The 22,106-nt window shown below is 40.0% G+C and overlaps 1 protein-coding gene across 1 annotated transcript in view; it reads left to right on the top strand.

Annotated features, from left to right (window-relative positions):
- The window catches only part of LOC149302268 (DIS3-like exonuclease 2), a 138,500-nt gene that overhangs the window by 7,177 nt on the left and 109,217 nt on the right, over positions 1-22,106 (top strand). Inside the window, exons 2-5 of the mRNA XM_089482395.1 lie at positions 3,127-3,282; positions 4,127-4,254; positions 7,687-7,740; positions 11,733-11,834. Of these exons, the coding sequence (XP_089338521.1) occupies positions 3,127-3,282; positions 4,127-4,254; positions 7,687-7,740; positions 11,733-11,834 (440 nt within the window). The remainder of the gene's footprint in view (positions 1-3,126; positions 3,283-4,126; positions 4,255-7,686; positions 7,741-11,732; positions 11,835-22,106) is intronic.

Below are 22,106 nucleotides of genomic sequence, written 5' to 3'. Positions count from 1 at the left end.
AAGGTAATACATGCAAGCATTGCTTTTGTGATCGCACGGTATTCAAGCATTGTGATTTGCTGTAGAAGCAATCGCATGCGTGTAAGTGCAGGGGTTCTGCTTGAAGACTCAATGCTTGGGTCGTGCAGCTGGCAGAAGCAGTGCCCCTGCAATTGTGGGAGCGATTTGTAACGGATCACGTACCAGGTACCTAAAGGACTATGTTTTCATGATGTACCTGGTATGTCATTGATCACAAAGTGGTTAACGTTTTTTTTTTCTTGCTTGTGTAAATAGAAGTTTCAGTGAATGCCTACACATTCTACCAATAGTGCTACAGCTGGAATGGTTTAATCAATGAATATGTAGTAGGTACCCTTATGGTGGTCACCACTTGCTGTTTCAATTCATAACAAACAACATAAAATGGGAAGGATAGATGGACCCAATGGCTCTTATCTGCTGTAAAATTGTTTGTTTCACCATCATGTCCTACACAACTTTGTTTCAATATGTCCAGCTGTTTGGACAAGGACAAACATGTGGAAGCCTGAGTCTGCTTGGGTTGTGTAATAGGAAGGGAAAGCCGAAGGGATTTGTCTCTGTTCTGTATCAAACTTTCTGAACTGTTTGTAAAGGAGAACTGCTTTGGTAATGCACAACACTGGAAAGAATGTCTCCCAAAGGCTATGTATCCTGTTAGGTGACTTCTTAAAATTTGTTTTTGACTGAATTGTGTACAGGCAACTCTACTTAAGCTGCCAGGGACCGGACTAGTTGAAAGAACAATATCTAGTCCCCCACAACAGTATTTATTTTTGGTGCATGTTGGAGTCTCGTCATACATGATCTTCAATGCACTTTACTAAATGTAAATGAGGGGCATGTGTTTTAGTTATTGGATTTATGGCACACTTTCCATCTTTCCAAGGATGCCTCTACTGAAACCAGGAAACATAAGTTTGGAAGCATCTTGGAGAGACTCTATCACTCACCATTGAAGCCAATAGCATATATCCTAGCAAAACATCAGTTGTTGGATGTTTGTGATTGGCCGTAATTCCAGTGGGAGGTCCCTTATACTGAGGCATGCTTCTTACTTTCAGTAGAGGCAAATGGGGGAGGGGTTACAACATTCTGTGAGCTCTTTAGTATGCGTTTTTCCCAAGGGAAATTGTTTTAAATAAGGTACCTGACCAAGAAGAGGCAACCCTTCAGCAGTAACTGCCATCCTCTTCCATATTAAGATTATTCTTGCCACCAAATAGCCAATCGGTGGCAAAAATATTACACAATAGGTAAAGGGTAAAAGTGCCAGTGTAAGGGATGGACCAGCCACACTAGTAAACGTATTGCAGGAGAGGGACTAGGAAAGGTGAGCTAAAGGAATATGGGAGGGCGTTCATGTGCAATATTATAAGCGACCTTAAAGAAGTGGGTCTTGAAGGATTTTTTTTGAAGGACCGAAGGCAGGGTGAGAGACGGATAGGCCGGGGGAGAACATTCCAGAGGATAGGGGCAGCCCTTGAGAAATCTTGTAAGCGTGCATGAGAGCTAGAAATCAGGAGAGGATAGGAGATCATTGGATGAGCGGAGAGAACGGTTAGGAGTGTATTTAGAGATGAGTGAGGGAAACCGCTGTGAAGGGCTTTGAAAGTAAGAGTGAGGATTTTGAAATGAATCCTGAAGCGCGCAGGCAGCCAGTGAAGAGACTCACAGAGGGGAGAGACGTTGGTAAAGAGATGGGAGAGGAAGATAAGTCTGGCTGCAGCATTCATGGTGGATTGTAGGTAGGGAGACCAGCTATGACAGTTACAGTAATCAAGACGGGAGATCATCAGGGCATGGACAAGAGCCTTAGTGGCATGCTGTGTTAGGAAGGGGTGGATGCGGGGAATGTTTTTAAGATGGAGACAGTTTTTAGAGACGGACTGAATATGGGGTGTGAGCGAAAGGTCGGCGTCAAGGGTGACACCAAGACAGCGTGCATGAGTGGATGGGGAGATGATGGCACCATTAACATTGAGGGAGATAAATGGGGGAATCTTAGCAATGGACGGAGGGAAGATGAGGAGTTCAGTTTTGGAGAGGTTAAGTTTCAAGAAACGTGCAAATATCCAGGTAGAGACGGATGCAATGGGATAGCCCTCCCATTGACTTGAGTGAAACCTTTTTTTCCTTTTGGCGAACAGACTGCATTAGTAGCTTGTATTGCAAGACCACAGAGGTAATTTTAAGTATTTTATGTTGAAAATGTATGTCCTTACAAAGTACTTTGTATTATGCATGTGTCCCTTTAAAATGAAATGTCATGTTTGGATCTAAGCTCTGCTTAGTACTGATTTGTATATCATTGTTATCTGAGCTGTTAAAGCATCTGTTGTACCTTTACTTGCCTTGTTGAGTAAACAGCACTGTTTTATAGAGGTAAATAATATTGTTCATATTTTGAAAAATTGTCTACCAGCTCACCCTGTCTACTGTAACTTCTGTTTCTATTCCATATATTATATAATTTTAGCTTTTATAATAACACTGTCCATGACCCATAGGCTGTTCTTAACATTCACATAACTGTGTGCACGCTCAATGAACTCTCTAGTCTATCTTAGTGTATCTGCCACTTTTTGTGATCGTAACTTTTGTTTGGCAAATATGTCGCCTGTTTTCAGACATTCATACTTCAGTGTTGCCCAAGCCCCATGATATGAGGCTGGAATTAAATGCCAAACAAAGATACTGGGCACAAAGAAAATATTAGCTAAAATGTAACTTTTAATTAAAAGTTACATTTTTAGCTTTTTACTTAGTATTCTATATAAATCTTCAATTCCCATAAAATAAATCATGTCTGGCTGCTTAATATGACCATGCAGCAATGCATTTGTGTTGTGGTGAGACGGGCAAATGTGTTTGTGGAATTATCTAATTAAATCAATGCAGCCTTTTAAAGAATGAGTCGACAGACTATCTGAGGCGCAGTTTTAAATTTGGGTATTAATGTTTCTTCCAAGGAGTGACTGCTTCTGTAAGCTCAAGAATCTGCTGTTTTGTTTTTAAATTTCAGCTTGTAGGTGGTATAGAAATTTGCCAAGTACATCAGATTAACTTTTGCTATTCCCTACTGTTTTCCATCTTTGATTACAGGCGGTGACAAGAGGGGATTTGCCAGGATCAGGAACCAGTCTGAGAGTGCCAGCACGCCGCCAAGCCACGATCGGAAGAGACAGCTTTCAGAGTCCCATAGCGAAGCAATGCATAGTGCAGAATTTATGAGCCCAGGGCAGGCTTGGTCCTCCAGAGGTATTTACATCGCAAAATGTTGCTAAACGGCAAAGCCACGCATTCTTCTAGTACGCCTAGGACTGTTAACAATTTTATTGTTACTTATTGACAGCGGGTTGCTTACGTCTTTGACACAGTCCAGCAGGATAGAGTTGGTACTTTTGAGGCTGCATGGGTTATTTAACGTAATTAATGATGTTAAAGAAAACAATAACAATTCTATATAATTGTTATATATTGTCTAAGTCTAATGGCATGTTTTTACCTCTTGTATACATCAGCTAAGAAGGGCATCTCGATCTGTTATCCCTCTAATCACTCTTGTCGGAGACAAAAAACAGTCATATGATTAAGATTTTGCAATAGTACAATATTATACTATGGATGGTGCCCATGTTTCAAAGGCTGAATTACAGATAAAAAGGGTTACTTCGAGCCAAATCAGCAATTACTATTTATGGCGTTATTTTTTATGATACCAGGATCTTCTCTATCACCCTTAAGTTGGAGACACACGTTCTTTTGTAGCTGCAATATCCGTTTAACTAGCCTTGGGTATTCTGTTCATTCCCACTATGTAACATAGAGGCCTTACACTCCAGGATTACGCTTTATAGCACCCTCTTTCTATTGATGGTGTTCATCCTTATAGCCCCCCCCCATTACAGCTCTATTGGTGTAGGTCTCATGATCCAAAACCTAGAAACCATACTTCTACAAAATGAATGCTTGGCCTCATTAGAAATAAATGATTGAAACCCCAAAAAAAGGTTTTTTTGTTTTTTTTTGAGCCTGGTGGATGCATTTATATATTCTACATTTTGTTTTGCGTCGTAACGTAAATCCATTTCTAATTACTCAGGAACAGATAGAAGTTCAGCCCCTAACTCTGACAATAAACGTGGCAAAGGAAGAAAAAGGAATATCTTTGAGGCTTATATGACAAAGGATGAAGTATCTGCAGGACTGAAGAAAGGAGAGTTAATACAGGTACCAAAGTTAATAGCCAGCATTGGTGCAATAAATTAAATGTATTGGGTTAGTACATATTTTCTTCTACCCCATTTTAAAGTTGTTGTTTTTTTTTGTTTTTTTTTTGTTTGTTTGTTTTTTTTTCCCCCCTTGGGTGATTTGTGCTCCTTGTCAGCTGTCATGTTGTACTTGTTTATGAGGCTTTGTGTTGACCATACCACAAAACACTTCAAAAGGCTAAAGAATGCTTTTGTGTTGGGGTGTGGTTATTGGCAAAGTATTGAGTCATTTAACCCCTTCAATCCCCTATAGACATACCGGGACGTCCAAAAAAACGCCCACAAAGAAACCCCTATGGACGTCCCGGTACGTCCAGCCCTTCGTGCAGCGTCAGGGACACATCCCTGCCGCTGCACGGGAGACCAGGCTGGACTCCCCACTGACAGCAGAAGCCGGCTTTGCCGGCTTTCTGCTGTCCGATCGCCTGTAACAGCTTCCGGCATGAAAGCCGGTAAGCTGTTACTGGTAAACTGCCCGATCGCGCAGTTTCAAACGCGTGATCGGGCATTCCCTTCCGGGTTGCGTCACTGCTGACGCTGTGAGGACCTGCATAGAGATCAGTGTGATCGGTGCAGGGGGATCGCGGGGAGGGGAGTGAGAAACCATCTCTCTCACTCCCGTCCTGTAAGAGAAAAGCAGAAAAAAAAAAAACGTTAGTCATTTAAAAAATATTAAATAAATCATTAAAATAATAATATAAATACTAAAAAAAAATTATAATGTGAGCTGTGACATCACTGGTATGTTCAGGAGGTCCCTAGGAGGACCTCTAACCATTACTGTGTAAAAAAAAATTAATATAAAAAAAAAAATATATAAAAAAAATAATAAAAAAATTCTTAAACCTTACATCCCATTGCCCTAGCATAACATCTAGCCAGTATAACCCTCCTGCCCCCGTTCACAACCCCCAAACCCGCTAAGCCATAGGCATAAAAATTATATAAAATTGTACACCTAATAGTATGCTCCCTGGTGCTGGGAAAGTCTGGAAAATCTATATGAATTAGGTATTTCTGAAATCAGAACACCTGAATTGATAAACTTGGAGGGGATTTTCCATCACTTTACCTAATTTTGTGAGGATTCAGAGGGAAAATGTAAAAAATTAGTTTATTTTTCTAATCTTCGCTAGTTTTTACTAAATTTCTCATTCTAAATTTTCAGCTAATCATCCAACTATGGTATCAAACGAAAGCTCTATCTCCTTGAAAAAACAATATATAGTTTACATGGGTACACTATTCACAGGAAAAGAGAATCATCGCTAAACCGACATACCCCAAAAATGGCAAAATTGCTCTGGGCTTTGAGGTACCAAAAACCCCTGGGATTGAAGGGGTTAAGTAACAGTATTACTCTTAAGTGTCCTAATTGTATTGTTGTTTTTATTTGCATGGGTTAGTTTATGGACTTTTTTTTTTTCTTTCTTTCTACAATTTTCAGATATGTTGTAACTGTTAGGCCTGAAACCCTCATACCTAGCAAGCATTCTGAGCCTCTATATAGGGCTGATGGTTAGGAAAGGAAAGCAGGAATTGGGTCCCAAAGAGGCTCAGTCCCTCCTGAAGCAGGCACACAAGTGATGGTAATAATGTTTAAGGGGCAGTGGTGAAACATCTATTCATATAGCTGTATATTGGTTATAAATGTATTTTTACAAATGTGACATAACTACCCCCCTCATCCCTGCTGGATAGATATCCACTCAACACCACCCCGGTCCTGTACATGGAAACATCTGTCCTGTGCAGATGGGAAATGCTGCTTGTTCCAGATATGAGATCACAGCGTGAAATGATCAACATGGTAAATAGGATTTTGGTCAGGAGGGATATTTGACCCATCTGCTAAGATATAAATGTTAAGTGTGTTAATTGGTGGTTAAAGAGAAGACGCAAGAGCTGAAAGTGAAATTTTGCCTGTTGAGTGCACGTATTTTGCTGGTGGACTTAATGTGAGACACCTGCCGTTCTAGAGTTCAGAGATGAATGTCCTTAAACCCCTACAAACTTATGTTAGACATTAAAAAAAATGAAATGTTTTGGGGTTTTTTTGTTTAAGGGGTCCCACCGTCGGGTTCATGCAAGCTAAGGGGTTGCTGGTTTTTTTTTTTTTTTGGTTTTTTTTTTTGTTTGTTGGTCTAATTTGAGGGCAGCATGGGTACAATCGGTAGCATCCTTTTTACAGTGATGTGTTTAATATACATATACATATATTAAATTTGTGTTGCTCTCCCTGTACAGTGGTGCCCTACAATGTTTTTAGAATAACACGTTGCCTTTTAAATAGGTAGTCCAACCTTCTGGCTAATGTGTACACAGTTCTGCTTCTAAAAGTTTTTAATAAACTTGCACATCAAAACAAGTTACCCTTTTTGACAGGTAAAATCAGTTTTATGTGCAACCAAATTAATCCACTATTTGTAATCACATTATGGAATCTGCTGGCACTCTTAAAGCTGCACTTATTGCAGCAATTCACCGCTGTAGTAATTTGGGTCTGTTCATTAGAGGGAGAGATTGTTGGCTTCTTTGTGTCACTGTTCAGCCCCGGTGACCTTCATTTGCAGGAAGAGCATGACCTCGCTTAGTCATGCATTATACAGAGCCAGCTCTCCAGTAAGGAGAGAAACCTACTATCGGTGGTGCTTCGTAATGAATAGTGAAGTGATAGGTGAAGCTACTATTTGCTTACTAGCTCTAGCAAATAAACTCCATTGTAAATTTGCATGGCTTTGCTAATGGAAAATGTAGTAGACTTATTCTGCTTGTGGAAAAGCGATGAGGCAGCTCAACCTTTCCCATTTTATTGTCCTGGAGTTGTTGTAAATGCATGATTCCCCTGGAATATAGGTTGTTTCTGGCTTTAACAGTACATTGTGCTGGCAGGACTGTCCTGAACTTATTTCCTGCACAAATGTACTGTTCATACTCCGTCCTTATCTCTATTGTTACATCTGCAAGTGTAACTCTAGTTGGGAGTCTTGCATTACAGCATACTGATTTTGTGAGCTCCCTTCCACTACAAATCTATTGAAAGCGCCATCTCACATGTTAAATGAGCAGCTGCAGACATGTGGCTGTCAAATCTTGGGGAATTTCTGTTTGCTGTCTTGGAAAATCTGAACCTGCAGATGGGAAGAAGAGAAACGTGTGATATGACGAGTACTTTAGTGATGGTGTGGGATCTGATGGCTATCCCGCACCTGAGTGGTCTACTTCACATAATGATTTGCGCAACATGTGTTTAGTAAAAGTCCGAAAAATGAACTCTGAAAAGAAATGTCTGACCAAGTAACTACCATTTATACAAAGAACTGTTCTTCATGGTCAGGGAGAACACCGTGTTTTGCAAATAAAGTCATGCTGATCTGTTCTCGTTCTCTAGGGTTCCCTGAGGATTAATCCCAAGAAATTCCACGAAGCGTTCCTTCCATCACCGGTAAGATTAATTCTGTAATCTGTGTAGACTTATTCATGCCATGTCTCTCCTGGATCCTGATTTGAGCTGCTCACCCAACACAGTAGGGAGACAATATGTATATAGGTTGAACTTGATGGACTTTGGTCTTTTTTCAACCTTATGAACTATGTTACTATGTTACCCCAAATATCGGTAGCCAGCCTAGTTATATTATAGGATTGCTCTTTGGTAACACATCTGAGAACACTAATACTACATGGTCCATCCTTCATGTGCAGTGTGTCCAAAGCAGCTTACTTGGGACCACCAGTTAGTGTAACTGAACTCCCTGCATGTATCCCTGTGGAGATTTCTTCATTTTCCACTGTATAAACCTAATCTCCTTTTGAAACAGTTTTGCAATCTAATTTGCTGTTTTTCTGTGGAAGTAACATGCCAGGCTTTTTTTTCGTTTTAATGGACTAACTAATGCAAATAAAGATGTACTACTGGTTCCCACATAACCCTTGTTTTTCCCGAGATCCATGCTGACACAAATCCAACATGTCTAAGGGCTTATTTACATGTTTAGTGGTACGTGGACTCCTTCTTGTTCTTGGATTTTAATCTGTGAGCTTTTGTTAAGTAGCCAGTTTGCATGCTAACTGTTTCTTCCTGCAACGTGTGTGTGTGTGTGTATAAAATATATTTCAATGGTTTGCAAGAAAAGGGCAATGTTGAACATGTGTAAAAATCTGTCTCCTATCGCAGCCTTCTCCCCCTTCAAACAGTTTTGCGATCTTTCTGCATCAAGTCATGGGAGGCAGCACACAGCTGCTGGAACTCTCTTCACAATCAGATTGTTTCTGCTTTTCAGAGTCTCACAGAACATTCTGTTTCAACTAGAAACTGCCTAGAACTGTAACTGCAACAAACCCTGATTTAGTTTTTATATTGAATTCCCGGTTAACTTTTTATCTCTAACCATTAAGAATCATAACCGTTCTCCATTTTAGGCATTTTAATATGTATCGTACTATATGCATTTTACGTCGGGTAGTTTAATCATTTTAAAGTTTGCTAAGTTGTTGATGGGCTTCATATTTACCTGTGAAGTCCTTCTGTGAAATTGATACACTGACTTGGAAACGGTCTGACATTTAAAATGGTTTTTATAAATGTATCCATTAGCATTAGTCCTTGCCAGTCAAGCTTCCCAGACTTTAGTAGAATATTATCCGTTCCAGGCTTTTGTACATCTAGCTGGTGAGCCTCTGCTTCTCAAATTGCTAGGTGAAGCTATTCACTGTAAAGAATCATAAGCTATACACTTTTTTGTGTACGGTACAGTGATGTTGAACACTGATACTATGTGGCATGTTGTGGCCTAGAATGACTGGGTCTAAGGGGCAGATTGCCATGTTAGGCAGTTGGGATCCCTGGTTCACTGCTGCTTAACCACTTTGCAACCTTAGGCACATGCTATTATGTCCAATAATACATGGTCTAAATGACAAAGGACGTAATGGTATGTTTGGTTTTTTTCGCATGGGCGGAGAATTTTCCATGCCAGTTCATGGGAGATCAGGCTCCCTTGATCTCGTTAGACAGTCGGGGGTTTCCCCTGTCGGCAAGAGCCAGAATTGCTAGCTTCCTGCCGCCATATCTGGTTTAACACATGCTGATTACACCAAAATACAGACATGTTAAAAGTAGAGGTTTCCAGAGGATCTACTCAGATGTTCCATAGACCTCCTGAGCTCCTGATGCAGCCTGATCACAGGTACTGCGATCAGCAATGGAGCCCTGCTTACTAATGGCTCCCTCCTCCAAAGATTTATAAAAATTATATAAAGTTAACCATACCCCAATGATGTCACGATGAAATCATAAATAATACCATCCAGTTCCAAGAGAAAAAAAATCGGTACCCAAAAAGATTGTGCCTCTGTTAGAAATATACATTAAAATAATACCTCCCTTGCCACAGTCCAAAATTACAAAATACTGTAGTATGTAAGGAAGGCTCCTTTAAAAAAATAAAAAATAAATAAAACCTATGCATGTGGGCTATTCTACTCAGGGGATGTTGTTGGACATAAAGACTGGCTTTTTTTTTTTCCAGTGGCACCCACTGACTTGGCATTCATACTAACAGACTATACAAAGTGTCACTGAAAAGACAATATATAACTTTTGTGGGTACAATAGACATGGAAAGGGAGGGTCTGCTTCAGAGACTTGTACACAATGCACAAATTAGATTTGTTTAAAAATTTAGTTTCTACGAATCCGAATGCACAAGACTTTTACTTACCATAATGTACCTGGTGCTGGTGTATTATGTCACATCTGGGATCTCTGCTAAGGATGGGAACACGAGGCCATTCACACCATGTGTGAACAACCAAGTACACCCTTACTGCTTCCAAAGGAATTAAGATGCTAAGTTGCAGGCAGGTGCTGCTAATCAAATGCCCATGATTAATTGATCATCAGCAAGTGTTACTGCCTCTATAAAAGCAGACGTTTTAGCATATTGCTGGTCTGGAGCGTTCAGGTGTTTGAGAACACAATGCCAAGGATGAATGATATCAGCAATGTTCTTACAGAAGTGTTGCATATAGTTCTCCTCTCTCAAACCAATGCTGCCAATTGATGTGTGGAAAATAATCTGTTCTGCTTTGTATTATAAATGTAATTTATAATATACAATTATAAATGTGTAACAATTGCATAGCACTACTAATAGTTACTATAAACAGAGCACTGCACTTTCTTTTGTTTCACTGTCACATAGGGGTTATGTGTTAAGTGCTGGCAGCTATTTTTTATATTCGCTTCATATATTTTATTAATCCATATATCTATTAGAAGCGCCGTTATTCACTTTTATTTTTGCACATTTAATCATATATAAATTTAATATTGTATTTCTTTTTGTCCAATTTTGGTGTGTTAACCACACTTATTAAAAGTAACACGAAAATTGGAAAAAAAATATGTATGACTTGGCATGATAGGATTGCTAACAGCAATCACACTCCTATCATACCCAGGCAACCAGTAAATGCTGGAACCTAGGCATGATGAGACTGATTGCTGTTAGAAATCACACTCCTATCACACTCCTATCGTGCCTAGTCAGCCAGTACATGCTGAAACCTGGCTAGCTGACCCCCTTGTGTATTGATGATGCCAGCAGTATGGGGTCTATACACCATTCACTATACAGTATGGGGGTCTATACACTCACTCCCGCATACTAATTCAATCCCTCAATCACGCATACTCATTAAAACACCCTCCCCCACCCCCTTACCTGCACTGCAGCTCTCTCGCAGGGGCTGCAGCCTCCCTCTGGGTTGTTTGCATTCAGTGCGAGCAACTTCTCTTGTACTGCACAGAAGAAACGTGACTCTGCTGGGTTCCGCTGTTCTGTGCAGTACAAAAGACCCTCCCACAGGTAAGCAGCAGGGCTATTGTGATCCCGGTTACTCTGGCTGCCGATATCACATGGGCCGCACCTTGAGGTCCGGCAGGCCGCATGTTGGACGCCCCTGTCTTAAAGCATATAGTATTCCGTTTGCGTATTCGCTGCTGTTGAGTTCTGTGTGTCAGTTGCCATGATGAATCATTTATCGCATGGTAGGGGTTCTCACTGTAAGAGTGTAGCATGTGGCTGCCTGTATTTGAATTAATTGGCTGTGGGCCTTAAAATTCCAGGGACATCTTTTTTAATTAGCAGTCTTCTTTTTTTTTTTTTTTTTCTTTTCTTTTCTTTTTTCACGTGTATGATCATACCTGGGGTTTGATATGGAGGCTACGGTTGAAGCCCTACTTTTCCAGGTGTTTTTACCCAGACCACTTCCTCTCAGAAACTGGGAAAGCTCTAGGTAGCCTACACTGGGAGGTTGTTCCAATGTATGGTTATGATTAGAGCCCTAAAGTGTTCAAATACCTATACTAAAAATATATACCATTAAAAACAGTTTCAAGCTAACTTGTGTCACTTTTCCTCATTTTCTTAGGATGGCCTAAGGGACATATTTATTGATGGCGTGGTTTCCAGAAACAGAGCTCTAAACGGTGATGTGGTTGTCGTCAAGTTACTTCCTCAGGAACAATGGAAGGTCAGTGTTGTATGTTTATGGAATCGGTCAAAAGTCGATGTTAACCTATCTTATTCTAGTCTTGTTTTTAGTGTTGTGAATATATGTTACATAGAAAATGTATAGCAATACCAAATGTATATTTATAAAGAACACTTGGGAGGAAAATGTCTATCCTTTCAAATAGCTGGGCCTTACCTGGGCCTGTTTCTGCTGAGCCTCACAGCAACAAAATCTGAAAGTACAAACATAATCATTGAATGTAAATGTATAACATACAAGGTTAATAGACCTTATTTTAAGACCCTTGTTTAGAAATTCTACCCTTGTTCAAATGTGTGTTTTTGAATAATAGACAAGGCATCACACCAGTCTGCAAATCCTTATTTTCAAAGTACTTTAAAAGCTAGTGTTCACCTTGGGTCTGTGACAAACATTTGCATAATTTCAATTTTACACACATCCTGTAGCTTTTAGGAATACTACTAGGAACTTTGTAGTGTTTGTGCCGGAGTAGACTCCATTGTGCAAGAAATGTCCTACGTTAACAGATATTTCAAATCTCTGATGCCAAGTTGGGGATTATTGATCTCCCCATAACTACTGAGTTGATTTTCAGTTTTTTTCCAAACTGCAAAAGCTCTGACCTACACTGCTTTACAGCAGAAGTGGTTACACAAAACTCTGCGGCCTAAATTTTTTTAGGCCATCGGCTTGGTGAGAAACGGTGCTGCATAGGCTTCACAAACTTTGGAAGAGCTAGTGAGTTATTTCTGAAGAGTGTCAAGTCCCTGAATAATGTAGTAGTTACAGGCCAATACACCTACTTACTGTAAGCTTAAAACTATTTAACAAATCTTAAGAGAACCGAGAATGTGAGGGGTTTTTTTTTTTTCTACCCTTTTCACACTTCTTTCCCTGGAACTGCTAAAAATCTATGTGTCTCAAAACTAGCACCAAGATAATTGACTAACAAGTTTAGTGATTAGCTGTAGTGTTGGTACTGCTAGTGGATAGTGAAAGTGCTTGGTATAGTTGGATGGTAAGGTAATAGTGGATAGTGCTAGTAGTAGATTAGGTCAGTGGCTATTGTTTGGTGAGATAGATACCATCATTGGTAACACAAAAGGAAACTAATCGGTAATCAGATAGGAATTTGTAAGGTTCAAAAGTGTTAAACACAAATGAATAGTTAAAAAAAAATAAATAAAAAAAAAATACATTGGATTGCTTGTACATGACGGGTATTGGACACTGATGTTGATTGGTGAGACTGATCTATAATCTGTGACCTAAAGTGTCCCAAATCAGTCATCAGTCATGTAGTGTGGATTTTTTTTAATACCTGAATGACATCTCTATCTATAAAAAAGCCCAATTATGCATCCTGCACCAAGCTTTACAGCAGGCTCTGTGTTCCAGTAGGTAGCTTTCTTGTGGAATCCACCAAATCCAGATTCCTCCATCAGACTTTTATATCACTCCAGAGAACACGTCTTCTCTGGAGTGGCTGTGTTCCTTACACCACTCCAGCCAACACCTGTCATTACGCATAGTGATATTGAGGTTAACTGCTGCTGCTGCATGGCCATGGAAGCCCATTTTATGAAGCTCCTGATGCACGGTTTGGAACACTGAAGTGAGTGAAGCTATAGAGGACAGACTATCTCTAGCAGTCTACATGCTTCAGCACTCGGTGACCCTGTTTTGTGGCTGAGCTGTTAATCCTAGATGCTTCCACTTTGCATTAACCATCTTACAAAGAACTAGGGCAGAAGTTTCATGAACTGACTTTACCTATTTTTTTACTACTGCCAGTGTTTGCCTATGCAGATGACATCCCTATGTGCTTGATTTTAGTTAGGAACTGTGTGGCTGAAATACCTGAACTTACTAATAAGGGGTGTCCACATACTTTTGGTCACATAGTGTATGCCTGTGCAGATAGGCTAAGGGAGAATATTTTTTTTAAATTTTATTATACAGTATATAACTGCTTAAACACTTAATTGATCAGGGAGATTTTTTTCTTCTCTCATCTGAGGGTGTGTGATTTTCTTTTTGGAAGGCTTTTGCTATCTTATATCTGTCCCATAATTGCTGGAAAAAGATATGCATACTGATTCAAATGGAAACTTTTTGTGTGGCAGTTTTGATGACTGACTAAAAATCGGCTACAGGGAGCAACCGGCTTGTTATCAGACCTGTCAGTTCTTTATGACTAAAGGCCTCCTAGCTATAAAAAAAAAAAAAAAAAAAAAAAAAAAGCCCTTAACATTCATTTCATGCAAAAAAGTTGTCAGCTTAAAGGACAATTATCCATTTGGATCGTAGATATCAGTTTTACACATCAGAAGCTAACCTTTTATCTAACCAGCAATTGAAGCCCAAGGAAGACTTTTGTTCTAGTTATACTCATGAAAGACATGCTTGCAAACTGATTTAATCAAGTAAATTTTTAGTCTATGTGCTCATTGGCCAGTCAATAGATCTGTTTCAGTTTGAAAGTTGCGCAAGTCTGTGTATTAGCGAGGTTGACCAAAATCTGTGAAGATTTTTTTTTTGATAGGATGGATCTTATCGAAAGAAAATGCCCACGTACAATATATACAAGTAGGGGAAAGGAAAATGTCTGACGCGTTTTGTCCTGCACTTAGCTCCTAGGCTTGTCTGTTGCAGCATTACAGCAGCCGTAAAGGTGACCTCATAATAAAATGCATATCCCATGCTTTTTTTTTTTTTTTTTTTTTTTTTTATGGATAGTCCTTTTTGGCTCATTCGATGTGCCTCTACAAGCTACAATAAAATGTTTTTGGGATAATCTTTTTATCTCTTCACCCTTCACCTTGTCTACACTGGGTAATTAAGCATTCCTTTACCTGTACTAAACATGCAGTTTGCCGTAATTGGCTTTTAGTAGAACAAACGTACAATCCTCCCCCATGTTGTTCACTGATACTGCTGGTTCCCAACACCAAATGATTAGAGTCAGGAAACGAGCAGCCAGCTCACTTGAAACAGAGCCTGTGTTAACATACAGGACATATCTTGCAAAAACAGAAGACAATAGGCATTGTGTATTATAAATCAAACGCTATAATCTTGTACTATAGTTTGGTTATCTTCAATTCATTCAGTAGTGTGTGGGGACGGGCTCACTAGTTCTGCTCTGAAAACTCTTAAAGGGGCACTTCAGCCATCATGATAGCAGAGCAGTCCCTAAACTTGCATGTGGTCCCTACATGAAGCCATCTTGCAGAGAGACCTTGCTTATGTGTTTGGCTCTTTGTCTGCCAACAGCTCCTTGACTCACAGAAGATGTGCTCCACCTGCGCTCATGTAGTGGTACTCGCCTCCAGTCAGCTTCAGCACTGACTCGGCCAGAGTTCAGCGGGGGTCTGAGAGCCCATGTGCTCCTGTTTCAAGCAGCCAGTCGGTGGTGGTAGAATAGGACCACTGAGGAGGTGTTGCACTTAAAGGCCATTACAAAGTTTTTGTGAGGCTGCATTGGATACTGAAATGTCCCTTTCAACGAAAGGCATGACTGGCTCTAGCGAGTAATGTGCACAGCCTGCTCAGAACCTTAGAACATCACGTTCAGGGCAACACTCAGGAAAGGCTTCCTTGTAGTGGCCTTATAACATTCATTAACAGAAAAACATGTATACTCTTCAATTGTTAATATTTGCCACAATAGTTGGCATTACATGAAGGAGCAGAACACAATGGAGCTCTATCTGCGCTTTTTTTTTCCCTCTCTTCTAGATAACTATATAATGCTCTGCTTCCGGAAACATCCTTCCAATGTTCTTTGACAAAATGTTCAAACGTCTTTGTGTGTATTCTTCCTTAATACAATGGCCGGTCCAGGTTTTGTCTGAAAGAACCAATACATCTGCACAATGTTTATTACAAGTGGAGCCAGAGCTTTTTATCATTGTTAGGAGGGGTCTTCTAGGAGTTTTTTTTTTTTTTTTTAAACATCTGGGTGCAGTGAAGTTAAATGGCACAGCTTTAAAGTTTCAATGGACAAGCACTGGTGTGAAGCTGCATTACATGATTAAGAACACTACTTTGGCCAGGTGATTTCTTAAATGACAAAACACGTCAAACCATTAATTATATCGTTTTGTCCCTCCTTCCTCGTTAAAATTTTTTCTCTACATTCTTAAATGAGACCTTAGATACATATACCAGTGGTGAGGATGTCCTGTAGACCAGTCACATTGGTTGTAGTTATTTGACCTCCATTATGTCTTAATGAAAAGAGAACCCATTCTTTGCCCACCTACGAACAGCAATATATGTCTGAAATCACGGACGTGGTGCTGCTGTAGGGAAAACGCCCCTGAACTTTCCAGTGTAAATCAGCCACATGAATAGACTCAACACACACAAGCTTTAGAAAAACCTCTTTAGGTGGTCCTGTCACCTCGTAGGACCAGTTAACCTTTTGTTCATAAACTGTAGGGCAGGAGTTGGTATTAACATTGGTTCTTTAGGTCCCTCAGTAAAATGACAACGCATTGGAGTTGGACAGGTGTGAACCGGACAGTTTATTCTTCATTTTAACTATATACAATCATTGCTTACCCCTCTCCCATTTAAGCCATAATTAAACTATCATTAAAATCAAGCAAGAGCTAAGTGCAGCGTGAAATGTGTCGGGAGTATTTCCATTACCCTACTTTTGGGTTGGCTTGTCCTAAAAGTAGGGGAAAGAAAAAATATCTGCGTTTTTTGTCCTGCACCTAGCTCTTAGGCTTGTCTGTTGGGGCACACTCTCCCTGCTGTATTGCCATTTGCTGAAATGTTGATGCACAATAAATTAAGCAATTTATAATTGTTGGGCGTTAGGATCTTAATTGTATTCCTCCACTGTGACCTGCCTATTTCCTTTGCTTTGTTCTTTAATAATTAAACTGTGGATTTCAAAACGTATTACATATTTAATGTAGTCTATGTATGGCTTCATAGTACATGAGGGGGTTATGCCATGGAATGGTTTGATTGGGAACATATTGGCTTGCCTGACAATCCTGATGTGGCGCATCTGCATGATTAATCCAAAACAAAGGCTGTTAACTTTGTAAAATGAGTCGGGAAAAGTAGCCACTTATTTACATGTTTAGTGGCTCTTACAGTAGCTGCACGTATAATTGCACAGATCCCCAATTTGAAACATTTTTTTTAATTGTTTTCTCCACTATGCATTGTTAACTTTCTTTGAAAGCATTGCTATATGCTCTTGTCTAGTAGTTTTTCTTGTTTCCTTGTTGCTCACTTGCAAACCTTCCAGGTTTTTTAATGATTTACGTCCTTGCTGTTGCAACGATCTCTTGCTCTAGGATTTGTGTTCTGTTTTTAGCCAGAGTACTATGTTACGACGGGAATGGATGTCTTCTAAATACTACTGCGTGTGAAACTGTGGACATGACTTGTACCCACTGCACTTGTTTTTTGTAGTAGTTTGCAAGTGCTTTTTAACCTGTCATCTAGTAAGGGCCAAATGACTGCAGCTGTAAAGATGACCTCATAATAAAATGAATATCCCATGCTTATTTTTATTTTTTTAAGGATAGTGCTTTTTGGCTCGTTCGATGTGCCTCTACAAGCTACTATAAAATTTATTTTCCACATGCTAATTCTTTTGGGGATAATCTGTTTATCTCTACACGCTTCACCGGGTCTAAACTGGGTAATTAAGTATTCCTTTACCTGTACTAACCTTTGTACCCTTTACGCAAGGCAAAGATGGATATTTCTGACATGAATATTTTTATTTAATTGGAAAAGCATATAAATGAATGGGACCCCCTCTACATCACTCCTAAGAAAATGGTGCACTAGGAACTTGCCTCTTCTGCTCTGGAAATATCTGAATGCAAGGCATATTTTCTCCAATAATTTTGTGCTTTATATAATGGGTTTATTATGTGTTTGTGTCTCATATACATATTCTCTGAATTATAGGCTTTTCTTGTCTGTGCTCAAAGTTTGTAAAGACAGGCCAACTGATGTACTCCCTAGCATGATCTAATATCCAAACTGTAGCATGGCTCCCAGGCTTTTCTCTATCTTATCATAGTGTTTCCCAATACTTCCTGGCAGGATATGTATTGTTGCACCAAAGGTTTTGTGCATAAAAAATGACAACAGTCGTGTGATCTATTTGTTGCTTTCCTGCAAATCTTGATTTGAAAGCCATCATTTATATTTATATTTTTTCCCATGGGCTGTTCCCTAACTAGGCCAGATAAGCCTAGTCTCACCCCACCTTCCTAGGGCAAAGGAAAGGCAGGGACCAGTGAAGGTTTCCTTAACCGTACAGGGACGTTTCCTAGAATTGCTGACTCGTGCAGGAAAACACTTTCACTAGTTCTCATGACGCAGCCTTGAACAAAGTTTATCTCTCTTGGCTTGTCTTACGTATGCTTATGCCTAGTATCTTATTGGTGTATCATTTTTTTTTTTCTTTTTCTTAAAAGTGTATTGGCTCAGTTTACAATTTTTCGCAGGCTTCTTAATGTATTTAAAATACTTTGTATCTGATCCTTGATCAAAACACAGACATTGGAAATTTATTTTTCCTGAAATAGGTTTTTGGTACTTGGGTCCCAGATTTGTAAGGTAAATGGCGAGACTGCACTGAATCATGTGTTTTTCCTTACATATTATGTAGCTAGTAAGTGGAATATTCCTGTGTTTAGTGGGTCGCTCTGTGCATGTGGACCTTCTATAAAGTTATACATTCCATCCACTTGTCTTGATGCAACTGACACAGTTGTGCGGTTTCTAGTACGCCGAGTCCTGAACCTAATGATACAATATTTCATCAAGTTATTTTGTGTTTATTCACAATTAAATATTTTAGCAAGTTGACAATGTTTTGTGTGATACTGAAGTGTAACCTGAAATCGATGGGCTGGATGACTGTCCTATATAGCCAATTTTTGTAATTCTATAATTCAGGGCTCGACAAATCCCAGGTGCCAGGTCGCCATGGTGACTCAGAATTTTGTCCTGGCGCCTAGGTGTTTGTCAGCCTGTGATCGCGGGGGGCGCTGCTGCTGCTGCTGTCTGCCCAGGAGTCTGGGCAGATAGCACAGCCACGTAGAGCCCGCCCCCGAGCCTGAGATCACTCCCACGGAGTGATTCTGTAAGCTGAAACCGCGATTGCAGGAAAACCTGCAATTGGGTTTTCAGCTGCCACAGGCAGCTTCAGGAAAGGTGGTTGAGTGTTGATTGGCACAACATCCCCCTGCTGCCTGATCGCTCCATGAGAGCGAAAGTGCAGCGTTAACCCCTTCAATGCCGCGATCGCGCCATTTTAGGGATTAATTACCGTTTTGTACGAGGCTCTGCTGCTGGTGGTCTGCCTGGAAGCTTCCAGGCAGACCAGCAACAGCAAAAACGAGCCTCCATAAGCCCTTTGATGACTTCTGTAGGCATGGAAGCCTACAGCAGTCATAAGAGAGACTCCCCCTGCAATGGCTGGTCTATAGACGAGCAATTGCGTCCCAGCTGCCAGAGGCAGCTTCAGGGACAGGGGGAGAGGGTTCTTCGGTCTCCACATGAGTGTGGAGACCAGCCCCAACACCCCCCTGCTGCCAGATCGCTCCCTGAGAGCGACAGTGCAGCATTAACCCCTTCAATTCCACAATTGTGTACAACACATTTGTCCCCACAAGCTTGTGGGGACTAAATATCAGTCAATGCTGTGTCCAATGGAACATCAGCTGGCTCCTAACTCTTTTAACTAGTGCCTAGATTCACAACAAATTTGTCAAGCCCTGCTATAATTCATACAATAACCTGAAATAAACCCTGTTATAGGCTCACCAAGGAAGAATGCATATTGCGAGTAGGACCCTTTTTATCTAATGCGTTGGTTTGTCTTGTCAATTCTAGTTTTGTCACTCTTTCAATGTATTTACTGTAAGAAGCCCTGCATAAATTGTTGATGTTGCATGAAGAACAAAGAACTTGGTAAATATTTTATATGCATTCTTTCACTGAAAGAATAGTACATGGCTTTAAACGTAGCTGCAGCACACTGTTCAATGCAAAGAGCTTCTTATAAGGAAAAAAAAATTGTATCCAAGTAGGGCTGAAATAACGAATCGATAATAATCGATAACGGAAATCGGATTAATCGAGTGATCGATTCGTTGTTGGAGCACTCGGATCCTTTTACTTACCTCCGCGAGCGTTCCCCGCTTCTGCTACACGCTCTGCAGTCTCCGCCTTCTTTTAGCTACGTGTCGGATGTGACACGCTTCAATCAAGAGTTCAATAAAGTTTTAAACTTGAAGGTTGGAAGTGGAACGAGTCCGTAGCGGAGGTAAGTATTCTTTATGTCTATGTGCGAGTGGCTCTGTGCGAATGTGGGGGTGCACGGCGGGGTGGGGTTTCAGGGGATGCAGGGTGTGAGTGTGGGTGCAAGGCAGAGTGGGGGTGGGGGGCAGGCCAGGGTAGGAGACTGGGTGCAGGGCAGAGTGGGGGTGGGGATGCAGGGCAGTGTGAGTGTGGGTGCAGGGCTGGGTGGGGGGGCAGGGCAGGAGACTGGGTGCAGGGCAGAGTGGGGGTGGGGGTGCAGGGTGTGAGTATGAGTGCAGGGCAGAGTGGGGGTGGATCCAGGGCAGGGTGTGAGTGTGGGGGCAGGGCTGGGTGCAGGACAGAGTTGGAGACTGGGTGCTGGGTGCAAAGTGCTGGGTGCAGGGTGCAAAGTGAGTGGTTTAGGTATTAAAACTAGTTTGATAAATATTGTGTTTGGGTTCTCGTAACAAAATAAGAATGTTAATGTAAATTTTAAGTTGTGTTTTTAACATCCAGTTCATTAAATTTTAAATAAACGAAAAGTTTGCATATTTTTTTTTTTTTAATCCGATTAATCGAAAAAATAATCGGCCAACTAATCGATTATTAAAATAATCGTTAGTTGCAGCCCTATATCTAAGTGTGTATGTATATTAAACCTAGGGAAATTTCTGTAAATGTTTTAGTAGCCCTGAACATTGCTTAATGTACAACCTCACACCACCTTCCTTCACTGTAATAGCCCAGTTGCTATCCCAAGTTTATCTGGTAACTCAACAGGTGCCACGTTTACAATTACAGCAACCTTGCCAAACTATTAGCAGGAATCCCTGATTGCCAGCTGTGTCTGGATGAAAGCTTCAGCTTGAGTCTTCCTCTTTTTGCTATGTCACTATTGCATGTTGTGGCATACTTCTGATTTGGTACCCTATACACTAATGCTAACTAAGCTATATAGTATGATGGCCCTGCTGTGCATAGATCAGGGATAGGGGAAATATGTATGTGTATGCTTTATATATTTTTTTTATTATTTTTTTTTAGAATTTTACTGCTAGAGAATAACTTTTTAGATCACTAGGTCACTATAAAATGTGCTAAGTGGGCCATTGGCTTAAAAATTACAGTGAAATCTCTTGAAAAATGCATGAAGTGTTTTAATCACAACAGTATTTTTTTCTTATAAATTACAAAAAATGTATAGGCTACTTTTTTCTAAAAAAACAAACAAAAAAAAACAGAACACTGATGAGAGCACCTGCGAGGCTTCAGCTTCTACCTCGGATAAATCCTTTATATGCATTTCTTTATTCCAAACAAACATTTACAAAATATAACATTCTAAATCACATTGGTTCACGGTTTTAAGGTGGTTGCAGGTAAAAATAGAGATTTTCCCTGTCAGCTGGTCTGCAAACCAAACTGTAAAGGCGGGTGGGCTTCAATGTGCACTATTGCTTTATAGTACAATTAATACATTGAGTTCCACAGAGAAATATAGTGTGATCTGGCTTATGTGACTAGCAAATGTCTTTATACACAGGCAGTGTTTTAATAAATAAATAAACTCATCCTGTAATCATTCATGTATTAGAGGAGAAAGGGATCAACCCACTTTGGAGGAATATATTTATGAATGATCTTTTACCTGTTACCATATACTTTATAAGTGTTTGTAATATTGCCTTGTTACCTGTGCATGTACGGATATTTTGTAATTTTGTAACTAGACTTATATTTATATTTAGAACTATAGTTGATCAGCAATATACAAAATATCCTAATTGTTGTAATTGTTTTGTAAATTATATTTTGTTTTTTATGTACTATATCTTAATAAAATATAAAGAATTCCCCCCCCCCCAACATCAAATGACCCTTAATTTTATGTTTTGTGGATGGCTTCTAAGTGTGCAGGTCATTTGCATCCCAATTACAAAAACAAACTTGCTGTTTTACTACAACAAGGTATAC

This window comes from Sceloporus occidentalis, unplaced genomic scaffold (genome assembly GCF_023333645.1).
Source record: "Sceloporus occidentalis isolate IW3139 unplaced genomic scaffold, rSceOcc1.0.p SCAF_19, whole genome shotgun sequence".
NCBI classification, from domain to species: Eukaryota; Metazoa; Chordata; class Lepidosauria; order Squamata; family Phrynosomatidae; genus Sceloporus; species Sceloporus occidentalis.
This window is presented reverse-complemented; position numbering and strand designations above follow the sequence as displayed.